Genomic DNA, 23,338 nt, shown 5'->3' on the forward strand with positions numbered 1-23,338 from the left:
GATAATTGCTTCATCCTTTAATCCAAACAATTTGCCAAAGCAACTTCTGCCATTTCTCCGACTTCTGAGGTTTTGACTCAATTTTCTCCACCAGCGAATGAAATCAAAGTGTTCAGAAAACTGCAAGGAACTAATCACTGTGAAGTTTTAACTTTGGCACCACTTTACTTAAAACTTCACCCAGCAAACAAACCTAAGATCTCAATTTGACGTGTTCATGTTTTAAAATGCATATAGCCTTTAACCCGCAGCATACCAACTCCCAAAATTCTCAGTAGTGTTTAATCTCAGACTTTTCTCTTAAAATTGCTTAGAAGCAAATCTAATGAATGTAGATTGTAGATGTAATCTGTAATCTGGATTTGGGTCAATTTGATGAGAAATGTTCGAGTTCATATTGAGATCTTTAATAATATTGACTTTGGATCACAGATTTGACAAATCTGAGTTCAGATAGAGACATTGTTGACATCTTTTCCGAAACGACTCTTTTTCTCAAGAGAAATATCCGAGACACCACAGATAAAAGTTCCCATCAGACCTAATCTTTGTTTTTTCCATCCTATAGCTTAATTTCAAGAAGATGACTCTAAACATATTTCTTGTTATCCATAACATCTGAACAAATCTACAAAATAAACACTCACCTTTGTTCCTGGCAGGCCGGGCAGTCCAGGCTCGCCCTGAGGTCCATAGAAACCAGGTTCACCCTGCAGAAAGAGATGAGGAAGAAACTGAAACATCGCTCTTAGACACGAGCTAAACAGGTTTTCAGATTCTAAATCAGTAAATAAGACTCACTTTCATGACCGATATAGTATGAACCTTCTTCTGTTTAACTTATGAATGCAAGCGAAACCTTTTTTTTTGTTTCAAGGTTTCTATTTTTGCACATTGTGAACAGCGCAATATAAATAAAATTGAATTGAATTGATACAGTTGTCTAGATGCTCATAGCAACTGAAAAATGAGTTTCCTTTCATAAAACATTTGGTTAACACTCTGATCAGATTAAAAAGAAAAGATAAATGCTGAAACCGAGTTCGTTGATATTACTACATACAATATGAAAAGGGAAGCGCTAATAAAAAACATGAATTCAAAACAGACGATGTGTTTGTCCTATAGTCTAATGCATCTGAACGGAAGGAAATAGACATCGTGTGCACACGTGAGGGACAACATGAAACATATAATCATCTCTGAACCCTTTCAAAGAACACGAGAGCATTACATTAGCACAATGTTAGCATCCAAAGCATTCAGCCCCTCAGTATTCCAGGGTTATATTAAACAGCAAGGATTTTACAAGGCCAACAGGTTGCAAGCGTACGGAACGGATATGAGGCAAACAAACCAAAACAGCAACAAGCATTAGCTCATGCCTGTTTCAGCATTCTTTGCATTGCACACTATAGACGCTTCACATAATGACCATATTCTTTTCCAAAATGCATTCTGAGAAACCGGACCGTGTGGCAAACGGCCATTTGATTCAGTTTTTCAAGAAAAACTAAAGTTTTGTTTAACAAAAACAAGTGGTGAAATGACCCTCGATATTTCTGGGAAAGTATGTTGAACTTGATTTAAGATTCTGGTGAGGTTGATTGAAGCATACTGTAATATAATCAAAGTGACAACATCAATTTTATTGAAACGAAAAGTATCTATGTATCAATATCTATGAATATTTAGATAGACACTTCATTTCTGCTTTTAAGATATTATGAATACTACAGACCTCAGTGGAGAACCTAGACGTCTGGGGGCCCTAAGCAAACTTGTGAGGGGCCCTTGTACAAATAATAAAAATTGCGTATAGCCCTAGACATAACTGTAAACTATAAGACATAAAAAATATTAACACACTAAAACGAATGGGGGTTATTTATACTTAAACAATTAATTATAAAATGAAATAAAAATTTTGATTGACCTAACACGTTATAAAAACTATAATATGCAAACGCTGTATTTTGTTTGTAAATCTCTCATTTGGTTGTAAAAACAAAGCATGATAAATACATTTTTCTGTAAAAAAAAGCTAAGAATACAAAAAAACATCAATCATTTCTAAATGTGATGGCACAAACTAAAATGTACACATTATCATGGGCAAACAAAATATAGTGGACAAATACTTAATTTGTAAATCTGTACTGCAATTGTGTTGTAAGTAATTCATTGCATAATTTGGCAAAACTAAATAAGACATAACACATGCCTTCTTGTTGCCATTTTTTCTCTGGTCAGACGGATAGCTCCGTTCCAAAGCCATGGTCATTTGTAAAGATGCATTTAGGCACATTATGAGCTTGTCATTACCTGCCGCCCACTGCATGATATCCGAGTATGTAACAGTAATGAAATAAATTAATAAATTCAATTAATATTTCCAAATGATTCTAAAGTTGAATCCGCAAACTATTAAAAAAGTGTCTTGTTTACAATAGTGTTTTTGATTCGGTACTCAAGGGGGCCCCCTAACGGTGCAGGGGCCCTACTGCATAGTCTGAATATAGGAAGGATCGTCTCTGAGAGTAATAGTCTTACAACAAAATTATGAGAAAACAAAAAAAATTATGATTCAATAATCAGGGATTTCTAACAATGTGCATCTCGGTTTCAATACAAAGCACATTTTGAAGCCATGTCAAAGTTAATGCAAATGACAACATAAAGTCACTTCTATGGAGTCTACACACACACGTCTTATTGGCAGGATGGGTGGGACTGGGGTTTTAGGCATGAAGACACAAGAATTACCTTAATCCCGGGGAGTCCAGGCAGCCCTGGAAGTCCTGGCTCTCCCTACATAGGAAAAGTGCAACACGTTACAGCCAAACCAAGCCACCAGCGCTGGCTGTGAGCCTGGAAACCCAGCTCAACCACAATAGGTTTCCTCTTGCCCACTTTATCAAAAGATTGGCTTTGCTTCACCAAGAAAAGTGAACATCTTTAAGATTCTGCATAGTTGACGCGACGACGCATTGACTATTTAATAGTGACGCAGTTGGATGGTGTCCATGAAATGTCATTTTAATAGTTGTGCCACGTTTGACGGACTACTTTGTCCATACTAGAATTAGTAGGTGGGTATATACAGTATATCCAATTTGAACCGAAGATATTATTATTGTACTGCGGTCTCAGTAAATCACATGAGGGGAAAAGGCCGAATCCTCAGAAGCACTAACATAGCATGTCACAGATAAAATTTTATTGTTAGTTAGTCATTCATGCTCTTTTGAAATGAATACACATGTGGAAATTGAGCAGGAACAGAGCTCGGAATGGCGGCGTTAAACAGACTTAGATCTGGGAGTTTCACAACATTGGCTTCAAGTGCTGTTAATATGATGAACAATTTTGTACGAGCAGAACTAACTGTACTCTCGGCTCTCAGCGAATGAATTATTCAGTGAACAGTAACAGTATTTTAATGGGCAACCAGAACAAGTTATAAAGCGTGAGGAGAAACACATAAAGCAAAAAGACAGAGCATGCCAGCTGTAATGCCATCGGTATCAGATGGAGATAAAGCGTGTTATTGTGTTGGAGACAAAGCATTGATCATTCTATCAGTTGTCTATGAAGGAGTAAAATTAGATCGATGACTATACCAAATCGATAGAAATTTTATAACTCTTTCACCCGCTTTTTCAATATTTCCAATGACGAGTTTGTCCGGATTGTCATGTTTTCACTTTTATACGGTAGGGAGCGCTGTTACATATTTTCTGAACGAGTACACTGCAAAATATAAATCGCCCCCCCAAAAAATTGGTCTTGTTTTCAGCTAAAATATATAATATTTTTAAAAATCAAACGGTTCTTTAAGAAGCAAACAGATTATTCTGATTCAAATTCTGATCTTGTTTTCTGAAAAACAAACCAATATTACGTTGTGTATATGCTAATAAATATAAATATTATATTTTATTCACATTCATTTTTCTTTAACACTTTGTGGATATTTTTGCTCATTTTAAGCAATAACTTATTTTTATTAGAATCTAATCCAGTAGGTCACTTCTCAAGTAAATGTATCTTGATTTAGGAATCAGCGTCTATGGATGGCAAAAACAAATATATACTCTGTTTTGACCATCGTTCTGAATTTGATATGGACCAAGTTTATGACCAAAGAGTAAAAAAGTTTTTTATAAAAAAATTAAATGAATAAAGCTGAAATGAAATGTGTTTTCTGTTAAAAGCAGAGGCTTTTCATTTGATATATTCACTTTTTCCTGATTCATACAACAAAATATTCTGAGAACATTCTGTCAATATGACATTTACATTTAGTCATTTAGCAGACACTTTTATCCAAAGCGACTTACAAAGAGTTCGGGGAGCAATAAGTGATCTGTCATAAAAGAGCAATAGTACAATAGGTGCTAATACAATATGATCAAAAATCTTTTAAAAACACTGGCAGGGAAAGAGTTAACAAATCTTGTTTTATTGAGAATGGGCTGGAAGTTAAGTCGACTTTGCTCGAAAGTACAAAAAAGTTTCCTTGTCTTGGGTGGAGCTGCAGGTTTGTGCTTTAACTTCACATGCTTATGTGAGAAGCGAGCAAATATTTTTTCAGCCATAAAATACAATAACGTAAGAACGATAACACATGTTTCGGGATAAATATTAATGTGAGTTAAAACACACTGTCAGTGTTTTCACTCGTTGGACACATGAAAAGTAAACTAAATATAACTTTGTCCAAAAAATTTATTCATCCCATTCTTTTTCACCGTAGAATGAAATTCTGTCATCTTTAATCACACTTATGTTACTCCAAACCCGTTTCTCTTCTTTCTTTCGGGGAACACAAAAGAAGATGTCTGACCGAATGTTATGAGACTCAACCGCCTCAGTTACCATTCACTAACACTGTATGAAAAAAAGATCCATTGAAAGTGAATGGTGACTGAGGCCATCGTTCTCTGGATGTTTCTACCGAATAAAGAAAGGCATGCCGGTCTGAGGGCGAATAAATTATGATTTTCTTTTTGGGAGACGTTTTGGGTGAATTGTAGGCTATATTCTGGACAGCGGTGCATTATGAGCACTGTAATTTTACCTTATGTCCTCCTCGTCCTGGCTCGCCTGGTTCACCCTGCAATAATAAGAACGGTTATACAATACCAAATGAAGAAGAATGATTTAAATGGGATATTGAAGACAAAAGGTCCTTCCTTACCTTGATGCCAGCGGCAGAGGAGCCGGCATCACCCTGTGACAGAATCAAAACAGTAAAACACAGTCTCAATTTTCTGAGACTCATTTTAAAACTTTATTTATACTGCAAATAAGGTGTTCTTATTGACGGAATTGAATGAGATTCTTATCATCCCTAAGTCACAATATTGCTGAGCATGCCAAAGCATCTGGTGCAATAGAAGCTCTACGGTAAGCCAGCAGCTCCATCAGATTGTGAGGACAGAGCAAAGCAGATCAGCATCCATTAGCTCCATAACACGTAAAGAAAAGAGATGAAGAAGATGAGGATGAAGGTTTAAAAACTAGAATTGTGCAGAAAGGTTGTGGAGGATGTTCATGTACGGTTATGGCCTTGTGTTGCTATCGTACAAATCGAGAATGCATCTACTTATTAATATGACTTATAAACTGCCTCACTTTAAAGTCCCAGTGAAATAAAAAAATACAATGTCTATTTTTTCATGAAATATTGCAGCGTTTATTGTAAATGGTTTATCAATGTCGGTCTTTCACTTTTTTAAAATTGTGTGCCCTCATATTCCTTAGTTAAAATCTGAAAATGCTCTTTCGTCCTGTAATGACGTATGTTATAAGGCTTGGGCAGAGCATCTGTTAACTCCTCCCCCTAAACTGTCAGTCTGCTGCCAGTTCCATTTTAAAATCCAACGGCTGTTTTTATACATCAAATCGCAGAGAAAGACGAAAGCCACACCCACTAATTTTCACATGAGAAATTCCATTTCACTCGGAAATGCGTCAAAACGCGGAAGTAAAAACGATCGCAACATCCAGTTCATGGGGACTTATACAGATTAAACAGAAGCCTTTTTTTAAAGTCATCAACAAAATGAAGATTCATTTTACAGAGACTCAAAACTCCCAAAGAAACTGGATGTAAACTGCCACCCAATGTCAAGTCAAGGCAACTTGAGCAAATGCATAAAACAATATGATGTTTTCCTTTCCTCTGCATCTGTGCCGCAGACTGTGCCGATATAGTGTGGATCATTGACATGCAGATCAGGGAGAGGAGTTGAGTTTAGACTGTCACCGCTGATACTCAGGTGCATCTAAAAAATGTCTTCATGCTTCAGAGAGCAACGTTTCCTGAGGGAATCAAATCTGGGGGGGGGGGGCTGACGTGTTTATTTTGATCTCCTTAACATAATGGACAAGAAACATCATCTGTTGTTTTCACAGCTTTGACTTTTCAACCTCAATACCTTCATGATTATAGGAAACTATGTTATGAGTAAAATAAAACTCTTGTAAAATGCAAACAAACAGCAAACAGCTTTAGATCTGCACTGCAAAAACATATTCTAACTCATTTTTTGTCTTGTTAAACTAAATTTACTTTAAGGTCCGGTGTATGAAATTTAGTGGCATCTAGCGGTGAGGTTGAAAAATGCAACCAACAGCTCACGCCATCGCTCACCCCTCTCTTTCGGAGCACTACGGTGGCTGACACAGAACTACGATGTCGTCATGTTTTTGCTTCTTTGCCGAAGTAGATAACGCATTTACGAAATGCGCTCTGTAGAGCAGTTTTCCATTTAGGGCTACTGTAGAAAACAACATGGTGAATTCCATGTAAAGAGACTCGCGGTGTATGTAGATAGAAATTGCTCATTCTAAGATATTAAAAACGTAACGCTTCATTATGTAAGGGGATTATACACATCTGAACACGTAGTTATGTATATTATATTTCTATCAATATATCCTATCTTTAGGGAGATTCGGGAAAAAGAGTAAAAAGAGCCTACTGCAGTTCTTAGATGAAAGCCCAACGACATCCAGTTCAGAATTGTTGGGATGTGAGGTGAAGTGATGAGCAGGGGCAGGAGATGATTAGATCTGGTGGAAAAGAACAGTCGGACCCTCCGCCCGCTGCTGAATATGTGGTTCACAAAACATGCGTCTTATTCTCAGAAGTTGCTGAGGAATGCATGCTTTGAGTTTTATGGTTGTTGTTATGATGCACGGCACACGAGACAAGTGTAATCGCTGCATTTTTTGTTGGCCGTAAACTACATTAACAGTTACAGCTGGATATCAGTAAACCAGCCCTCCCATCTCAAGCCCCTGCTTCATGCCTTGTCTCTTTGCTTTTATGTGAATGTTCTTTATGCATCTTGAAGGATGACTAAATTGTGTCAACGTTTCCTCAGATTTGTCAGCGGACTTCAGTTTTTAAGTTATGTTTGGTTCAAAATGACACAAAACATAAATGACACCAAATGTCTTTTCGTTGCAGAGTGACAATACGTCAACATTTATTCGGTTGGGCACCTGATGACCACTGGAAGAGATTTGCATTGGTGACCTGCGTTCGTCACATCTGGTGTCTCGTGTAAATCCATTTGAGAAGTCACCAGTTTGTAAAAGAAACTTACTGTATGAAAAGAATGAATTACACAGTCAAAAAAGATCTATCTTGTAAGCAAAAACACAACTGTTTAATGTGTTTTGTTAAAGTACAAACTCAAATGTGCACGAGAATGTTAAACATGGCTCATAAAAAGTCTCCGTCTTGACACGAACACACGAGGTTTCGATCGTGGTTTTAATACATATAAAGCGAGAGTACTTTCAGAGAACATAATCTGCTGAAATTGACTTTTATTATTTTGTTGCTAACAAGGTAAACTGTGATCGAAAGGTCTGTGACAGATTGACTGACAGCAGGCTTTTACCGGGAACTAAAGAGAGGCTCAGATGGTTACAGAGGTGAGAGAACACGATTTCAAAAAGAAAATGAATCTATGATGGTGTGAATCACAATGTTACATCAAAAGTGAATGTCAGGTTGACAGACCAGACTAATTGATTTGCGATCTTGACAAGTATTCAATAAAACAATATGTTGCCAAAAGTGATGTGCGGTGGGCACAATATGTGTACAATATTTATTTTTAATGTGGCATCAGGTTAAACCATCAACACATAAGGAATAGGGTATAAAATGAAGTCAAATGAAACCGGTTTAACAATAAATAAATAAAAGAAATAAGATGCTACATATAACAAATAATAAAAAGGACAATATTTTAAAGAAAACATATATTTCAAAGTAGGGCTGTCAAACGATTAATCGCATCCAGAATAAAAGCATGTTTACATAATATAGTATGTCTTTGTACTAGGCATAGTAATTTTGTATTTATAAACACATACACATACGAGCATATAATGAAGAAAAATATAAAAATAATTTCACGTTTACGTATATATATCATTTAAATGATTGGTAAAAAAATACATCTAAATATTTCCTATACAGTAAACATGTATATATATATATATATATATACAGTACGTGTATGTGTGTGTTGTTTACAAATACAAAACTTATGCACAGTACACAGACCAAAGTCTGTCCAGATTGCATCTGCAAGGAACACACATGCTGATAAAATGTGCACCCTGAATGCAAAGTACGTCAGTTTGGAACGTAAACAACTACACAATGAGCTCAAGTCACACTAAAGTTGAGCCAATTTGGTTCCTTAGTTCAGAAACAGTGCTTCTTTCCACCGTACAGAAGAAGAGAAGCTCCAGAGGTTTCGAGTCAAACATGGCGCTGCCAAATCTTGAATCCCTTCCAGACTTCACGGGCAGACTGCAACCTCAAGATTACGGGGAAGTGCCGAGAGACCTTGCCACCGGCCAAACCTCCAAAACCCCAAAAGCTTTTTGCAATCCAATTATGGCATTTATTTGTGTTATGTTTTGACCCAGAGAGGGTTTTTCCACCTCTGAGATCTGAGTGTTTTTAGTGGGAACGGAGCTACATAGCAAGTCACAGCTAATTTCACACCCAGTTAAATATTTATACACACAACACCAAAAAGTCATTGTTTTAAGTACCAGAGCCGTGCATGCCCAGTGGGACGAAACCCCCCGCTTGCCTTACGCCATTCAAAGACAGACAAAAAATACATGATTGAAAATAATATCGGCGTTCGGGTTTAAATGTTGATGATATTTTGGCCTTGCAATGTACACGATCTATACCTAAGATAAAGCAATTTAACTTTAAGGAAAATTGGTATTTCTTTACTGCTGCCCACACAACAGAAGCTTGTTGCCAAAAGGCCTTGTTCTCAAAACATCTGGACCTCGGCCTGCCTCTGCCATCATTATTTTTCCTTTCAGCCCTGCCCTGTACACATCTCACTCCTGCCGTCTGTATTACTATGTTTTTCCCCCGGTCTCCCAGTCCAATACCTGGCATCCCCACGCAACACGTGCCAAAAGGTCTGCATCCTCTCCGAGCGGCTCACAATGAACTATTGACATATTTTGGAAAAGCACAAGACTCCGGATCATGACAGAGAGTTTTTTAATGGTGCGGGAGACATCACGCCCCGTGCTCTTAGTCAGCGGTGAATCACACAAGAGTCGCCCGCTGTAATCCACGTCAAACTCATATGAGCAAAACTTTGAAAGGGATGTTTAATTACGCGAACAAAAATGAACTGTGCTAATATTTGTACAAACGTTAGCGTTTGTTTGAAATCTATCACTAGCCGGGCTTGAATTGACTTGTATGCGTTTAGACAGGCGCTGCAAATTGCTCCTGAGGAGCCTCAATTATATCTCCGTTCGTGTGTGTATGGTCTTAATCTATGCTTTCCAAATACTTTACGATCACTGTCTAGAAGCTCGAAGGCTTAGCATACGTTTTCCTTTCATTCGGAGACGGGAATAGGCACTTTGTCAAACGTCTGCTGAGAAAAGCATCGAGGCTTTCATTTCCCGCGATGCGTACTTCCCGAATCATATTTTACTCCCTCGGTTAGACAAGTTTATTAAACTAGGTACAATATTCAAAGACCCTCCAAGGGAACACAGTTTTATCAAGCCCCATTTTCTTATTTCATAAATCTATGAAAGACCCATATGTGCTTTTTACTTACACTGTACAGTGTGGTGACATCAAATATTCATTTCCGGGTCATATCAATACCCTATTTAAGTAGGCTATACTGAAACTGGTCCTTTTTTCACCATTGGTCAGACTATTGTTGGCGTCAAACTATGACCTCAAATTATGTTTGGACCATCGAACAGATCAATGTGCCGAACACATTGGTTCATTGTAGGCTTACCTTCTCTCCGGGTTCACCTTTCAGCCCATCCTCTGCCATGTCTCCCTACACAGAAAGCAAAGTAATATTAAAGAATTTAATGCATAAATACAATATAAAAATGTATAAACGTAAATTTACATTACTGTATCCAAACAACCCACAGTTCATTCAATGCAAACATTTGCTCAGTTTATGTGTCCTGAGATTGACAATTTGGCCTTGGTGTTTCCGGGACTCAAACTTCAAGATATTTGAGCATGTTGCATATTATCTTACATTGTTGTAGTGTCCTGGTGTCAAGCAGCACTTAAAGGCTGCTTTAGCGGCATCTAGTGGTGAGGTTTTGAATTGCAACTAATGACTCACCCCACCCCTCCCCTCTCCCTCTTGAACCACTATGGTGGCTGACACAGGACTAATGGCTGGAATACACTTCAACTTTTACAAATTTTTACAAGTTTTTCAGCTGTGGCATAGTGGTTAGAGCGTTGGGCTCGTGATCAGAAGGTTGCCGGTTCAAATCTCAGTGCCAGCAGGTCATGACTGAAGTGCCCTTGAGCAAGACACCTTACCCCTGATTGCTCTGCAGTAATGTGCCACTGTAAAAAAACTACTTGTAAGTCGCTTTGGATAAAAGCATCTGCCAAATGAATAAATGTAAATGTAAATCAAATATACAGACTGGCACAGACTTTATGCAACAAGTCCAGACCGAAAGTCAAAAACTGAGCTTATTGTGTATTTTAGCCTTAAGACGTCGTCACGTTTTCTCTTCTTTGCCAAAGGATATAATGTATTTACGAAACGCCTTCCGCAGAGCAGTTTGTCCATTTAGGGCTACTGTAGAAACAACATGGCGTACTGCATGCAAGGGGACCCGCTGTGTATGTAGATCGAAAAAGCTCATTCTATGGTAATAAAAAGGTCTTTCTACATCTACCAACACATATTATGTCCAGTATATTATATTGCCTTTATGTCAATAGACATACTAAACTTTCACTTTTAAGATTACACATTGGACTGTTAAGTATCTACTTAGTATCAGGTGTTTCTGTTACGATTGCTTAGGAGAAATAAAAACAGAAAGAACAGAGACAACTGTGCAAATCCATCAAGTGTATGGAGGTGTAAAATGAATGTAGATTGTACAGGGAAAATAATCTGGATTTGGGTAGATTTGATGAGAAATATTCAATGGGCTCATATTGAGATCTTCACTAATATTGACTTTTGATCGCAGACTTGACAAATCTGAGCTCGGTTTGAGACATTGTTGACGTCTCTTCTGAAACTCTAATGGAGATATTTTTCAGACTAAATAACATAATGGGAACAGAGCACATCTGAACTGGAAAGAGGACCAAAACACACTATATATAAAGGATGTTTTAATAATAAACAGCTGATGGCTCATAATGGTATTTGTAATATAAACTTCTGACTATTCATTTCTATTGTTTTTATTCTCAGCAGGGATTTGTTTTAATGAGGCAGATGGAAAAACAATGAAAAAGATCAGGTAGTTGTCAGGGTAAGTTAGAAAATGTCCAGCTCACTTTTGCAAGAAATAAATCGAATGTTACTGCAGCTGGTGTAAGCATGCTTTGTCCTTCCACCCTTAATTCGAGCCATTTTTAGCTTCAGAAGAATGTCTGGATGCAATGCAGATCTGGGCTGGGATGGAATCTGCTTAATTGTGTTTGACCCGTTTGAAACCGTGAGGGTGTTTGACTCCATGAGATGAAATAGTCCAAAATTGGCCTAAACGAGCTATTTCAGAGAGAAAGGGTGGTGGTGGTAGCCTGTGGTTAAGGGTATGTCTGCCAACAGCTTCAAGTATGATCCCTGGTAGGAGGCATCCAAGAACTAAAGAGTTACAGATCACGCGGCTTTGCTCTATCAACATTGTACAGCTTCAGAGATACAGTTCTCACCATTAATGGACTGTGAGCTGGATAAAGAGCTTCTGACAAGCAAACAAAACCATCAACTGGATATACGTTTTATTTCTGTCTTTCGGATATACTTTTTATAAAAAAAGCATTAAAGGAATACTGCATGACTTCTGCAGAACACAAAAGAAGATATGAATGAAGAATTGCATTGTTTTTGTGTCCATACAGTCCAATATAAGTGAATGGGTACCTTTCGTTACCATTGCTCGTTGCCAACATTCTTCAAAATATCTTCTTTTGGGTTGTGCAGAAGAAAGAAGGTTATACAGGTTTGAAATGACACGAGGGCGAGTAAATGACAGAATTTTTATTTTTGGCTCATCTACCGCTTTCAATTCTAAGAAATTGTCATGTACTTATTCAAACTCCTACTTTATGTCTTTATATCTTAATTTGACTCTCATTTAGCGAATATGTTAATGATGTGTATGTGTGCTAACTTTTCTCTGTCAAAAAGCCTTATCAAAGGACTGATTTCCATACTGTGGACTTTAGATGTGACATCACTTTCGTGAAGGTCTAAAAACAGACGGATGCACATATTAGCTATTTTATGAGGTGGCTAATATGATTTGAAAAAATGTACAGTTATTATTTACGAAAAAATCAATAATAAAGCACAATCCCTAAGCCTAAGCATGGTGGTTAAGAGTTTGTCTGCCAACAGCTTCAAGTATGCGTAACAAAAGCACATTGTACTAAAAGGAACAAATGAGATCATACAAATTTATAAGAATCAGCCACCTTGTAAAATAGTTATGAATCGGATAAAAATTGTGTTGAGATATTCTATATATTAAATGAACAGAATGTTCTGTCCACACTCTATGAAAATGCTGGGTTGTTTTAACCCCTAGTTTTGTCAAAAATAGATAAACCCGTCTATTTCTACCCAACATGGGTTGAACCAACATTCTTAGAGAGCAAAAAATAAAACTCATTCATTTTTTTGATATATATTTGTGTAGAACGTTTATGAAACTTGTTCGAGAGCTCATGTATTGAAAATCCGTCTTGAAAAACAAAACACAAAGGATGAAATGGAGAATTTACCTTTTCACCCCGTTCACCTCTGTCACCCTGTTGAAGAAGAAAAGAGGGGGTGTTAAACATACAAAGCTTAGAAACTTCAAGAATGGGGTGTATTAAAGTAAGATAACTTTGAAAGATTATTTAAGATATGAAGCTCATGTTACAGATGCCCATCCTACATGACCTCTGGAGTAATACTCTAATACCCATTAAAAACACATGAGTAAGTAGGACCACGTCCTTAAAAGCAAATAACACTGGTTGACAAATGACATTTCATGGTATCGAATGATATGGTCATTATAGTTGACATCCAGATGCACCTGCGATGATCAGATAATAAATGGAAATGGATATTATTCTGCTCGGTATGAAATGGATCTTGTGATGTTATGCAATCCTGCACATGGCATGTACCACAAACCTTGGCGCCATGGATTCCATCTAATCCTGGCATACCCATATCTCCCTACAAATAACAAAACACACAAAGTCACCTATTCAGTGGACTTAGCTAGGATACAGCGTTCCAATAAGCATCATTTACAACCTCCTAAAACATTGAAGTTTTACATGCAACGTTGACCATTTTACAAAACATCTCTACGCCAAACTGAAAAGAGCCCTGGGCTGCGTTTCCCAAAAGCACCGTGAACCCGTGCTGATCATAAAAATGTGTGTTTTTAAATCATGGGGGCGGTTTCTTCAAAAGTTAATACTTATAAATCATTGTGTATTAACCAGCGCTCCGGAGAAAACTCGGAGAGCGAAGTGATTCGTAAAGAAACAAATGTCTTTCCATCTTCAAGTGAGGCGTGTCTTTGTCCTGCGTCGATTTTCTCTCAAATGTTTTGTTTCATATAGGTAAGAAAGCAAATGTTTTTGGAGATACAGTGTTATCAAAACCCTGGTCTGATGTGCACACCATCTGAGATCCATTTCATGACCTGGCATCCAACAGTTCAAATATTTACATCTCAGAACCCTTTGTTTTTTCGACAGTGAATAGTTTTTCCAGCAGAAAATGGCCTTGCTCTGTTTCCTATTAATGCATGCCCCGTTTCGGTTTAAATGCACTTCCAAATGCTCGAGAAGATAGTAAAGCCATTAGGCTAGATGAACAATACAGAAGTATTTTTTACAACATTTTTCTTTTTACAGCTTGTTTATGTTTGAAAGATGCTTTTTGGCATCATAGTTAGCATCACTGGTTAAGTTTCAAAGGATAAATAAAAACCTCAAATCAAAACTTAAATGCATTCAAACGCGCGGTATAAACGCAAGGAAATGACTCATGATATTTGCTTGAATGTTTCTCTATTGCGAAGATAATACTTCACGCAAATGATGCATTTGGCTTCGGTTTGCTGTTTGAGATGATTAAACAAACAGGGCGATTTAATTCTTTTTGACGGGATTTCCTTCCCTTTCCAGCTAAGTCTGGGATATTCCTTAAGCTTAAACATGGCTCAAGACAAAATAAGATACGTAAGATGTGAATTTTAGAAAATAAAACCCCTCAACACCAAGTTATCTTACCTTTATTCCATCAGTACCTGGCGGCCCAATTGCACCCTTTGAATGAAAAGAAAAAAACAATCAGAACATCTCTGTAGATGGACCAAATACACGTCCAATAAAGATTTTTCCGGCCAAAGATCCACAAACACGCTAAACAACTACAGTAAAATGCACTTCATCACACTGCACGTTCTTATTACCTTTAACTTTTATTTATTTATATTATTTATCTGTTGAGCTGACCTGACCAACAATTCACTGCTGGTTGTATATTCTCTACATAACTGTGTATGTGAAAAATACAAATCTTGAATTATAAAAAAAGCCAATTATATTGATGATCTTCTCAACTATATATTTGACTAATGAATTATGTCAATGAAACAGGTTGAATTAATATGCAAATATTACAAGCAGTTTTATTAAAGAATTTGTGTGTGAGAGAGAGAGAGAGAGAGAGTACTGAAAAAAGCTTAATGTTCTCAAGCTGTGTTGAACATTGTGACATAAATACATTGATGTGATTCTTTGTCAGACAACATCAACAAGTGAGCTATCTTACTTTTAGTTAAAACAGTTACCCCCAAAACTGTTAAAGACCCATTAATGTGACTTGAAATGCGGAGGTTTGGGTTGGACATACTGAATGGCTCCTCCCCTTTTAAAACAGCCAATAGCCTGGATCAGAATCTGAAGTGCAGAATGATGTCATAAAAATCCCTGAGCCGTATTAATGTGAGAGTTTTGAATCCTTTAATTTGTCAATGTTCTGGAGCATTCAAGTTTATAGATATCCTGAATGCAGACGATTATTCAGCACTATGTAAATGCAGACATAAAACCCTGTTGTGTTTATACTCTCTCTCTCTGTGTGCCTGTCTAGACATGAAGAGCTTAACCTTATTAGCAGAATTTAATTTGTTTACTCTTTTACTCGTAATGTCACTAAGACTTGAGTCAGCAGACACATGGGATCTGCCATTTTTCGACCCACGGATTCATTTTGGGACCATATATTAGGCCAAAAATATTTGCTATAAATATAACAGATCCTCGCAGCTGTTATAGTTTACTAAAATAGTTTATTATATCTAAAACTAAATCAATAAAAATATTTCTGTTACTTAAAATAAAATATCGGCAAACAAAAAATGTTGAAAAACAAATAATAATGTAAATGTTGCCTCAGCAATAGACTGATAAAAGTTTAAAACCCTGTCTACACTGGACTCAAGCGAAGTGACAACACAAAAAATCTTAACAAAATCTACACGAAATCTTAACAGATTTGCCAAAAACTGGACGTCACACACTTGCCGACTTTTTGAATGTTTGCAGAGAAAGACCGGGCATCACATACTACGCGTTAAAATCAGCAAACTGGCGCAGACTTTCTTCAACAAATCCAGAATGAAAACTGAGCAAAAATCTGTAGCCTTTAATGGGTTTGTAAAATTATAATGGGTTCTTTTGGGTTCCATTGTCTTTAGTCATGCCGCATTGTGTCTGGTGTAAACATAGTGTTAGTTGATGTACTAAATTGATTATCTTAAAAATGAAAATAAAACAAAGTTTTTTCATAAACCAATCAGAGTGTCATCTTCCATTCCCCTTAAGAGCCATTCGCTATTTACACGTTGAAATTCAGAAGAGCAGACACTTATCCTGAAAGAAAACGCGTTGAGTTGGTCTATGGCGCAGTCTATTTTCTGTTCCTCAAAATAGCAACGCGCCAACATTGCGCCTCAGCACACTTCTTTTTAGATCAACTCGCCCATGGGCGCATTTAAAAAACGCGGCGCAGGACGGTAAATGAGATCTGCGTCTAGCTGAAACTAGCAAAAATACTTGCGCTGCGCCTTGTGGCGCATTGCGCCGGGTGTACGATAGGGACCTCAGTGACTCGGTTCAGTCCCTAGAGAACACAAATACTGATACCTTGAATGCAAATGTTGAAAAATGAAAATGTAAAAATGAATTGAATTGAATTAATGAAAAAAGCTGAAAACCAGTTTTCGCAATCAGCGTCTTTATGTGATAAATGAGCCTGAGCTCTACGTCCATTATGAGCTTTTAATTCAATTATTACTCAGCTGGACATGTGTGCACACATGTAAAACAAAGAAATCGTATTTTAATTTCTTAACAAACATCATGCTAAATATTCCATCAAGAAATCTGCCAAAGAAAACCTTCTATCATGTTTTCGGCTTGAATCGACCGGTGGCACATGTGAAACGGTAACTGTTTGAGTTGGGTTCTGGGGATGTGGGTCAGCCCGGCGGAGGCTCTGAAGTGAACACAATGATTTACGAGTCATTAACACAGTGGCGTTTCATCGGCCCCGGTGTCCTGATGAGGCTGTCGATGTTTGACAGCTCGAATAGAAAGTTTCTATTGAGGAAACACTGGCAGCTACTGGACCTGATGGCAAAAGACAAAGTACATCTGCTATCCATATCATCCCTGTGCCAATGCTCTGTCTTATGTCTTACAAAATACCATTCTCAACTTATTCAAGGGTGGTATTTAGCAATACTGCCCACCGTTGAATTGGTATTTTGATGGTCTGCAAAATCTTTGGTATTACATTTATGCATTTGGCAGACGCTTTTAAGCAAAACAACTCAAGTGCATTCAAGATATACATTGCATGTGTGTTCGCTGGGATTCGAACCCATGACCTTTGTGTTGCTAACAGGACCATTCCTACATGATGTGCAATATATTGAATGAAGGTTAATGCTTTCATAACAGTTGTTTAAGAAAACAGTCTGACGGAGACGATAAAGGTCACTAGAACATCACTAGATCTCATCTGATGCCTCTAATAATATATTAACCTATGTCGGGTTGTTTCATTTTTTTAAATATATATTGTTTTAGATTAGATTAGATGATTAGATTAGATTCAACTTTATTGTCATTACACATATACAAGTACAGTGTAACGAAATGTAGTTCAGGTCTAACCAGAAGTGCAGTTAGCAAGTGCAGGATATACAGTTAGAATAAATACAGAATACAGTATGGGAGAATATAATACAGTGGGCATGGACTATAAAAATATTTTGCAGTAGGAATGTTCTATGAAAATATGACAGTAGGTATATACTATGAACAATATATACAGATGGCCATATACTATGAACATTAATGTACAGGTGGATATGAACAGATAATAATTTAGACTAAAATACTGCAAGTGACTTAGGTATGCATAGATTATTGACATTTAGTTTGACCCTTTTTGAACCTCGTAGGTTGAAAATATGTAAGATAGTAATAAGCAACTTTAGTCTTACCATCTGTCCTGGAGGACCCTCTGGTCCCTAGAAACAGAAAATGACAAAAGTTAAAACATGGATCCAACATGCACCATAGGTCCTGCAAAAGGATTCAGTGGTTTGCAAGCGGTGTTGTGCTGAAACTGTTCTGTTTAAAGAGGCCTGGATTAGGAAAACTAATGATAACTAATAAGGAAGAAAGATGAACTAAACATACCGAAGTTTTTAAGTAAGTAACAATTAGTTACTAATGACTTATTTTATTGAAAAATTAGTCTTGGTTATTGTATAGTTCTGCGGGAGACTGACAGCATTTAGTTGTTATTAATCACGATTAAATAAGTAATAAGTAACTTATTGTTACTTACTTTAAACATCAGTTACCTACTGATTAGTTCATCTTTCTTCCTTATTAGTTATCAGTAGTGACAATGCAGCACTAACCATTTGTTCTGCATTAGTTACTGCATAAATACCTATTAAGTATGAAACAGTATTATAAAGTGTGACCCAATATTGTTATGTAAAAAATGCATCCCTTCAGCATTTGAATGCAAGGACACCTGCGTCTGCCCAGTGGCACCAGATGTCTGGCCGGGTAACAACAGGGTGGAACAGAGGCACAAAGACAAAATACAAGGCTTGAACGTGAGATGGGACAGGGCACTATGCCTCCACAATATCATGTCAAAGAACACACATTTAGCCCAATACACATGCTTCTATGGCACATGACTCATCTGATCACGCCCCAGCACGAGGCTACAGATGACTGCGACGGTAAGGAACCTCAAAGAACCTTCCATTGTGGCAAAGATCTGCAGCTATCTGCAGCATAAAATGAAGATTCTGTCATCATTTACCTGAACACACAGGAGGATAATTGAAAGATTGTCAAATCTCACCCCCCTTTGACTCCCGTTGTATTTATTTTCCTTACCATGGCAGTAAATGCTGGGTGAGATCTGATATTCTTCCAAATATATACAGGTTTGGAAGAATCTAAGGGGCAGTAAATGATGACAGAATTTTCATTTTTGGATGAAGAATCCCTTTAAAAAAACATCTAGAGAAAAGATTGTAAAACATGCTAAGAAAAACTGGCAGCTGTGGTTGCCAGAGACATACGGACTTATGTAGGAAATTGAAGGGGTCATATCGCGTGAATACATGTTTTTATGTGTCTTCGGTGTGTTATAAGTTGCCCATGCATGTATTAGACACGTAAAATTGCATTCTTTGCATTCTATCTCACCCAGACCTGCCTTAAACGCCTCGTGTAACCACACCCCCACAAATCTACATCAGTTTGTGGTATGATTTGACTAAGACCGCCCAAATCTATACGCATGTAAGGTGGGCGTATCTGTCAGTACAATTGAAGAGGAACCTGATGTTCCAAATATGGCAAGAAGCGAGACAGTTTCATCACACGCTTGCAGTATTCGCACTGGTTACTGGCCAATCATAGCACACTTTTCAGAGCGACAGTACTGTAAAAGTACACATAGTATACATAATATAGAGATTTTTACTTTTAAATAAATGGACATTAATGTACTTTTTACTTTCGAAAACATGTGTTTTATATTAATTAACAGTACAATAACAAAGGCTGAGTCAACAGGTTTATACTGTAGTGTTTTACACATTTGTTAAAAATGACTGACTTTTTTAAAGTGAGTGTAGATATAGTTTATACACAAAAGACATTCTATTACTGACCATATTTCAATGAGCTTTATCGACTCATTGCAGTCTCTGGAGGGACATTATGAAGGAAAATATTGTGTATGACCGGAGCCTTTTAATAGCCAGAGATGTGAGCGCACGTGTGTCTATGACTAGTCAACTGTAAAAAAGATGTAGATGACACCTTGACATTCAACAAGCTTAATATGAGGCTGCAAACCCTTCATTTTTCAGCTCGCTCAAGCTTCTCAGACATTCCTTTTATTACATCCTCAAATCTGTAATCTATAAAAAGCCACAATGTTTTTATGTTTCAAAATTTCAAAAAAGTCTAATAAAGCTGCAATGAGTTTCATTACAAAAAGAAAATCATATAATATGTGCGATCCCTAACACGGCGCCTTTGGTGTTCAAACTGGTGTTCCACATTTAGCCTTAACATCAAATTCACCAAGTTTACTTTTCCACCATACACCGTGAAATGCAAACGTTGTGCAAGACAAGGCAAACCTCTGGAAGAGAGAAATCTCAAAATTTCCCATGAGAGATCTTACGGCACCGATGACTCCGAATAGGTTCCTGCAAATATTCCCTCTCCTCCCATCCATGCGCTAAGGTCTTAATTCTTCTAACTACTACCACATGCACTGGATGCCTGGAAATCAGAATTCTTCATTGTTCGGAAGCGCTTCAATGTTGAACGTTTCAAAGGCAAAGTTCACCCAAAAATGAAAATTCTGTCATAGTTTACTCTCAGGTTCATCCAAACCTGTATACATTTCATTTTTCTGCTAAACACAAAGGAAGATATTTAGAAGAATGTCAGAAACCAAACAGATCTCATGACTCCCAGGGTATTTATTTTCCCTACTATGGCAGTAAACGGGGGATGCGATCAGTTTGGTTATTGACATTCTTTAAAACATCTTCCTGCCATCTTCCAAAGACGTTTATACAGGTTGGGAGGTTAAGTAAATGATGACAAAGTTTTCATCTTCTGGGTGAACTATCCCCTTAACAGCACATTGGGATTCAGATACAGTGAGTTTCTTTATATTTGTCAATTTTCATCAGGGAAACAAGTAGTCGGATTTCTAAATATGTGAAAATAATGTTTTTAATACGGTTTCATGAAATGCTGCTGTGAATTTGACCGCTGCTGCTTAAAATAAAAATAAATAAATACAAGTATTGCAATACCTAAGACCGGCTGATAGTGGAACACACGAGAGACAGCTTTACGGACGAATTCATTAGAAGAATTCCTTGGCGTGAACGACAAAACAAGCATCTTAACCTAATTACTCTGAAACATCATAAAACCCAGTAAAACTATTCAAGGAAATTCTAGTCTGTAAAACAATCCAGTTTTAGCCAGTCACAGAATGATGTGACGACACATGATTTTTCCAGGAGCCAGCATATGGTCCTCCCATCATTTCCCCGAACAGATGTAGCAGCTCTTTAGTCGGTGTTTGTGTTATAAACGTGGTTTTATGGGTCATGATGAAAGAGGACTTTGGTGATCCCTTAGCACTACATTCATTATTATAATCAAAACCATGACAATGACACTCATTACACCGGCCTCTTCTGACTCTGAATGACACAAACAAACCAAATGACTTGAAATAAGAATATCTAGATAACTTCATCTGTATAGACAGGGTTAACATGTTTGAAATACTTTTAGACACTTACCATTGGACCGATCTCACCAGGACTTCCAGGGTCTCCCTGTGAAAGACAAAAAAGTAATGCTTATTAGGGTGCACAATAATACAATCTCCTAAATTAGAAACCTATTTAAAAACACATACATTTAATATGATAATAGGATTTTAACAAAGTTACTTCGAAGTTGTTGTTACAAGGGTTGTGGCTGAACATTTTATATTCAATTGCACCTCATGACAGATGACTTTTTACATTCAAAAGGAAGTAAAGAATTTAACTGAATGGCATTTGCCATTATAGGTTGCAGTGTAAGAGTCAAACCTATCCAAAAAACTATCCATTCATGCACATTTATGAACATTTTCATTTTCAGACAAATTATATACCGCATTAAAAGGACTGAAAATGACAAACTGCATTTCATTTTTGGAACTTTCGTCCCTGTCCAAATGAACCGCTGAATGCCTGGTGGAGTTTTTATGATGGTGAACAACTGACAAGTTGGCTTTTTGTCTCTTTTTCTCGCAGTGAAAAAGCATATTTAATAAAACACTAGCTTATATATAGCATTTCTCATATGGTAAGGGTTGTTTAATAATGGATATAAATTGGAACAGATCTAATTTTGAAAAGCACAGTGTGGAGACATTAGTTCATGATGTAGATTACACATCCAAATCACTGTCGAGAAGCCATTGAGATGTCGTGAATATTGACTGATTTGTAGACACTTACTGGAAGCCCTAGAACTCCTCTAGGGCCGTCTTTTCCTGTGTCTCCTGGGGGTCCCCTGGGGCCTGGGGGACCGGGAGGTCCGGGAGGTCCTGGGGGGCCGGCTTGACCCTGATCCCCCTGTGAAAGTAATGACGTACGTACGTCAAACAGTACTACTGGAGTGATTGACAAATGAATAAAGCAAACTATAAAACTGTGCAGCTTGTGCAGTGAAAGGGATAGACGTCACTTGTTGAAAGGAAATGTGAAGAATGCCATCTAATCATTGAAGATCTACATGATGTGTAGGTAAAACATGGTTGGGGGTATCCTACAGTATCTGACGATTGCGTTTAATAGATGTACTGTAATGTTTGCTGTCTGTTCTGTTCAATTCTACATGAGAATTCCCCATGACAACATTGCAGAATAATTGATTTGAATTATTTCCAGACTCTTCCCCACCCTGCCAATGTTTCAAGCATGGCCCATTCATCATATTTATCAGCACTTACATTTCATTCAATCTAAGTGCTCGCACTGCTTGTGATGGGGAACAGAAGAATCTGTCTCTCAGTATTTAGTGGAACGATAACATTTGTGCTTCATATTTCATTTTGTCTCCACTTAACGTCTTCTGTGTGATTTTTCTGTTGACAGACAACCCGTGTTCTGTAATGTGTTGTTAAATCATGTGCAAACATGGCTTGAAGAACATAAACCTCTAAACCTCCTCTTTCTCAATTTGAAACATATTTAGCTATATATACAGTGGCTCCAAAAGTGTCTGGAAACAAACTTGCCTTCTAAACAATGGTGGGTTCTTTTGACACAACGCTTGGGTTTTTCCATATTTGACTGAACCATGGCTTGACAAGCCAAAATCTGTAGAACGCTCTCACAAGTAACAGCATTATCCTTAAATTTGTACTAAAAAACATACAAATAAAGCATACTTTCAATGCGCTTTGTGTTTACTTAGAAATATACTTAAAATAAAAAGTATATTTGAAACGTATATTTGGCTTGAACTTTGGCATGTACAGTAAATATAATCACGTATTTAAAGTATACTTGGCTTAGTTGTGTTTACTCTTTTAATTGAGTGTCCTATTAAAGGGACAGTTCACTCAAA

At 37.2% G+C, this 23,338-nt stretch overlaps 1 protein-coding gene across 1 annotated transcript in view; it reads right to left on the reverse strand.

The window, feature by feature from the left end:
* col25a1 (collagen type XXV alpha 1 chain) overlaps nt 1–23,338 on the reverse strand; it is a gene marked incomplete at both ends in the record, with an annotated part of 39,942 nt that overhangs the window by 15,823 nt on the left and 781 nt on the right. The window contains 11 exons of the mRNA XM_079451489.1: nt 648–710; nt 2,767–2,811; nt 5,084–5,119; nt 5,204–5,236; nt 10,341–10,385; nt 13,334–13,360; nt 13,737–13,781; nt 14,852–14,887; nt 18,139–18,165; nt 21,514–21,549; nt 22,225–22,341. Coding sequence (XP_079307615.1) covers nt 648–710; nt 2,767–2,811; nt 5,084–5,119; nt 5,204–5,236; nt 10,341–10,385; nt 13,334–13,360; nt 13,737–13,781; nt 14,852–14,887; nt 18,139–18,165; nt 21,514–21,549; nt 22,225–22,341 — 510 coding nt within the window. The remainder of the gene's footprint in view (nt 1–647; nt 711–2,766; nt 2,812–5,083; nt 5,120–5,203; nt 5,237–10,340; nt 10,386–13,333; nt 13,361–13,736; nt 13,782–14,851; nt 14,888–18,138; nt 18,166–21,513; nt 21,550–22,224; nt 22,342–23,338) is intronic.

This window comes from Barbatula barbatula (assembly GCF_947034865.1).
Source record: "Barbatula barbatula genome assembly, chromosome: 1".
Classification (NCBI taxonomy): Eukaryota; Metazoa; Chordata; class Actinopteri; order Cypriniformes; family Nemacheilidae; genus Barbatula; species Barbatula barbatula.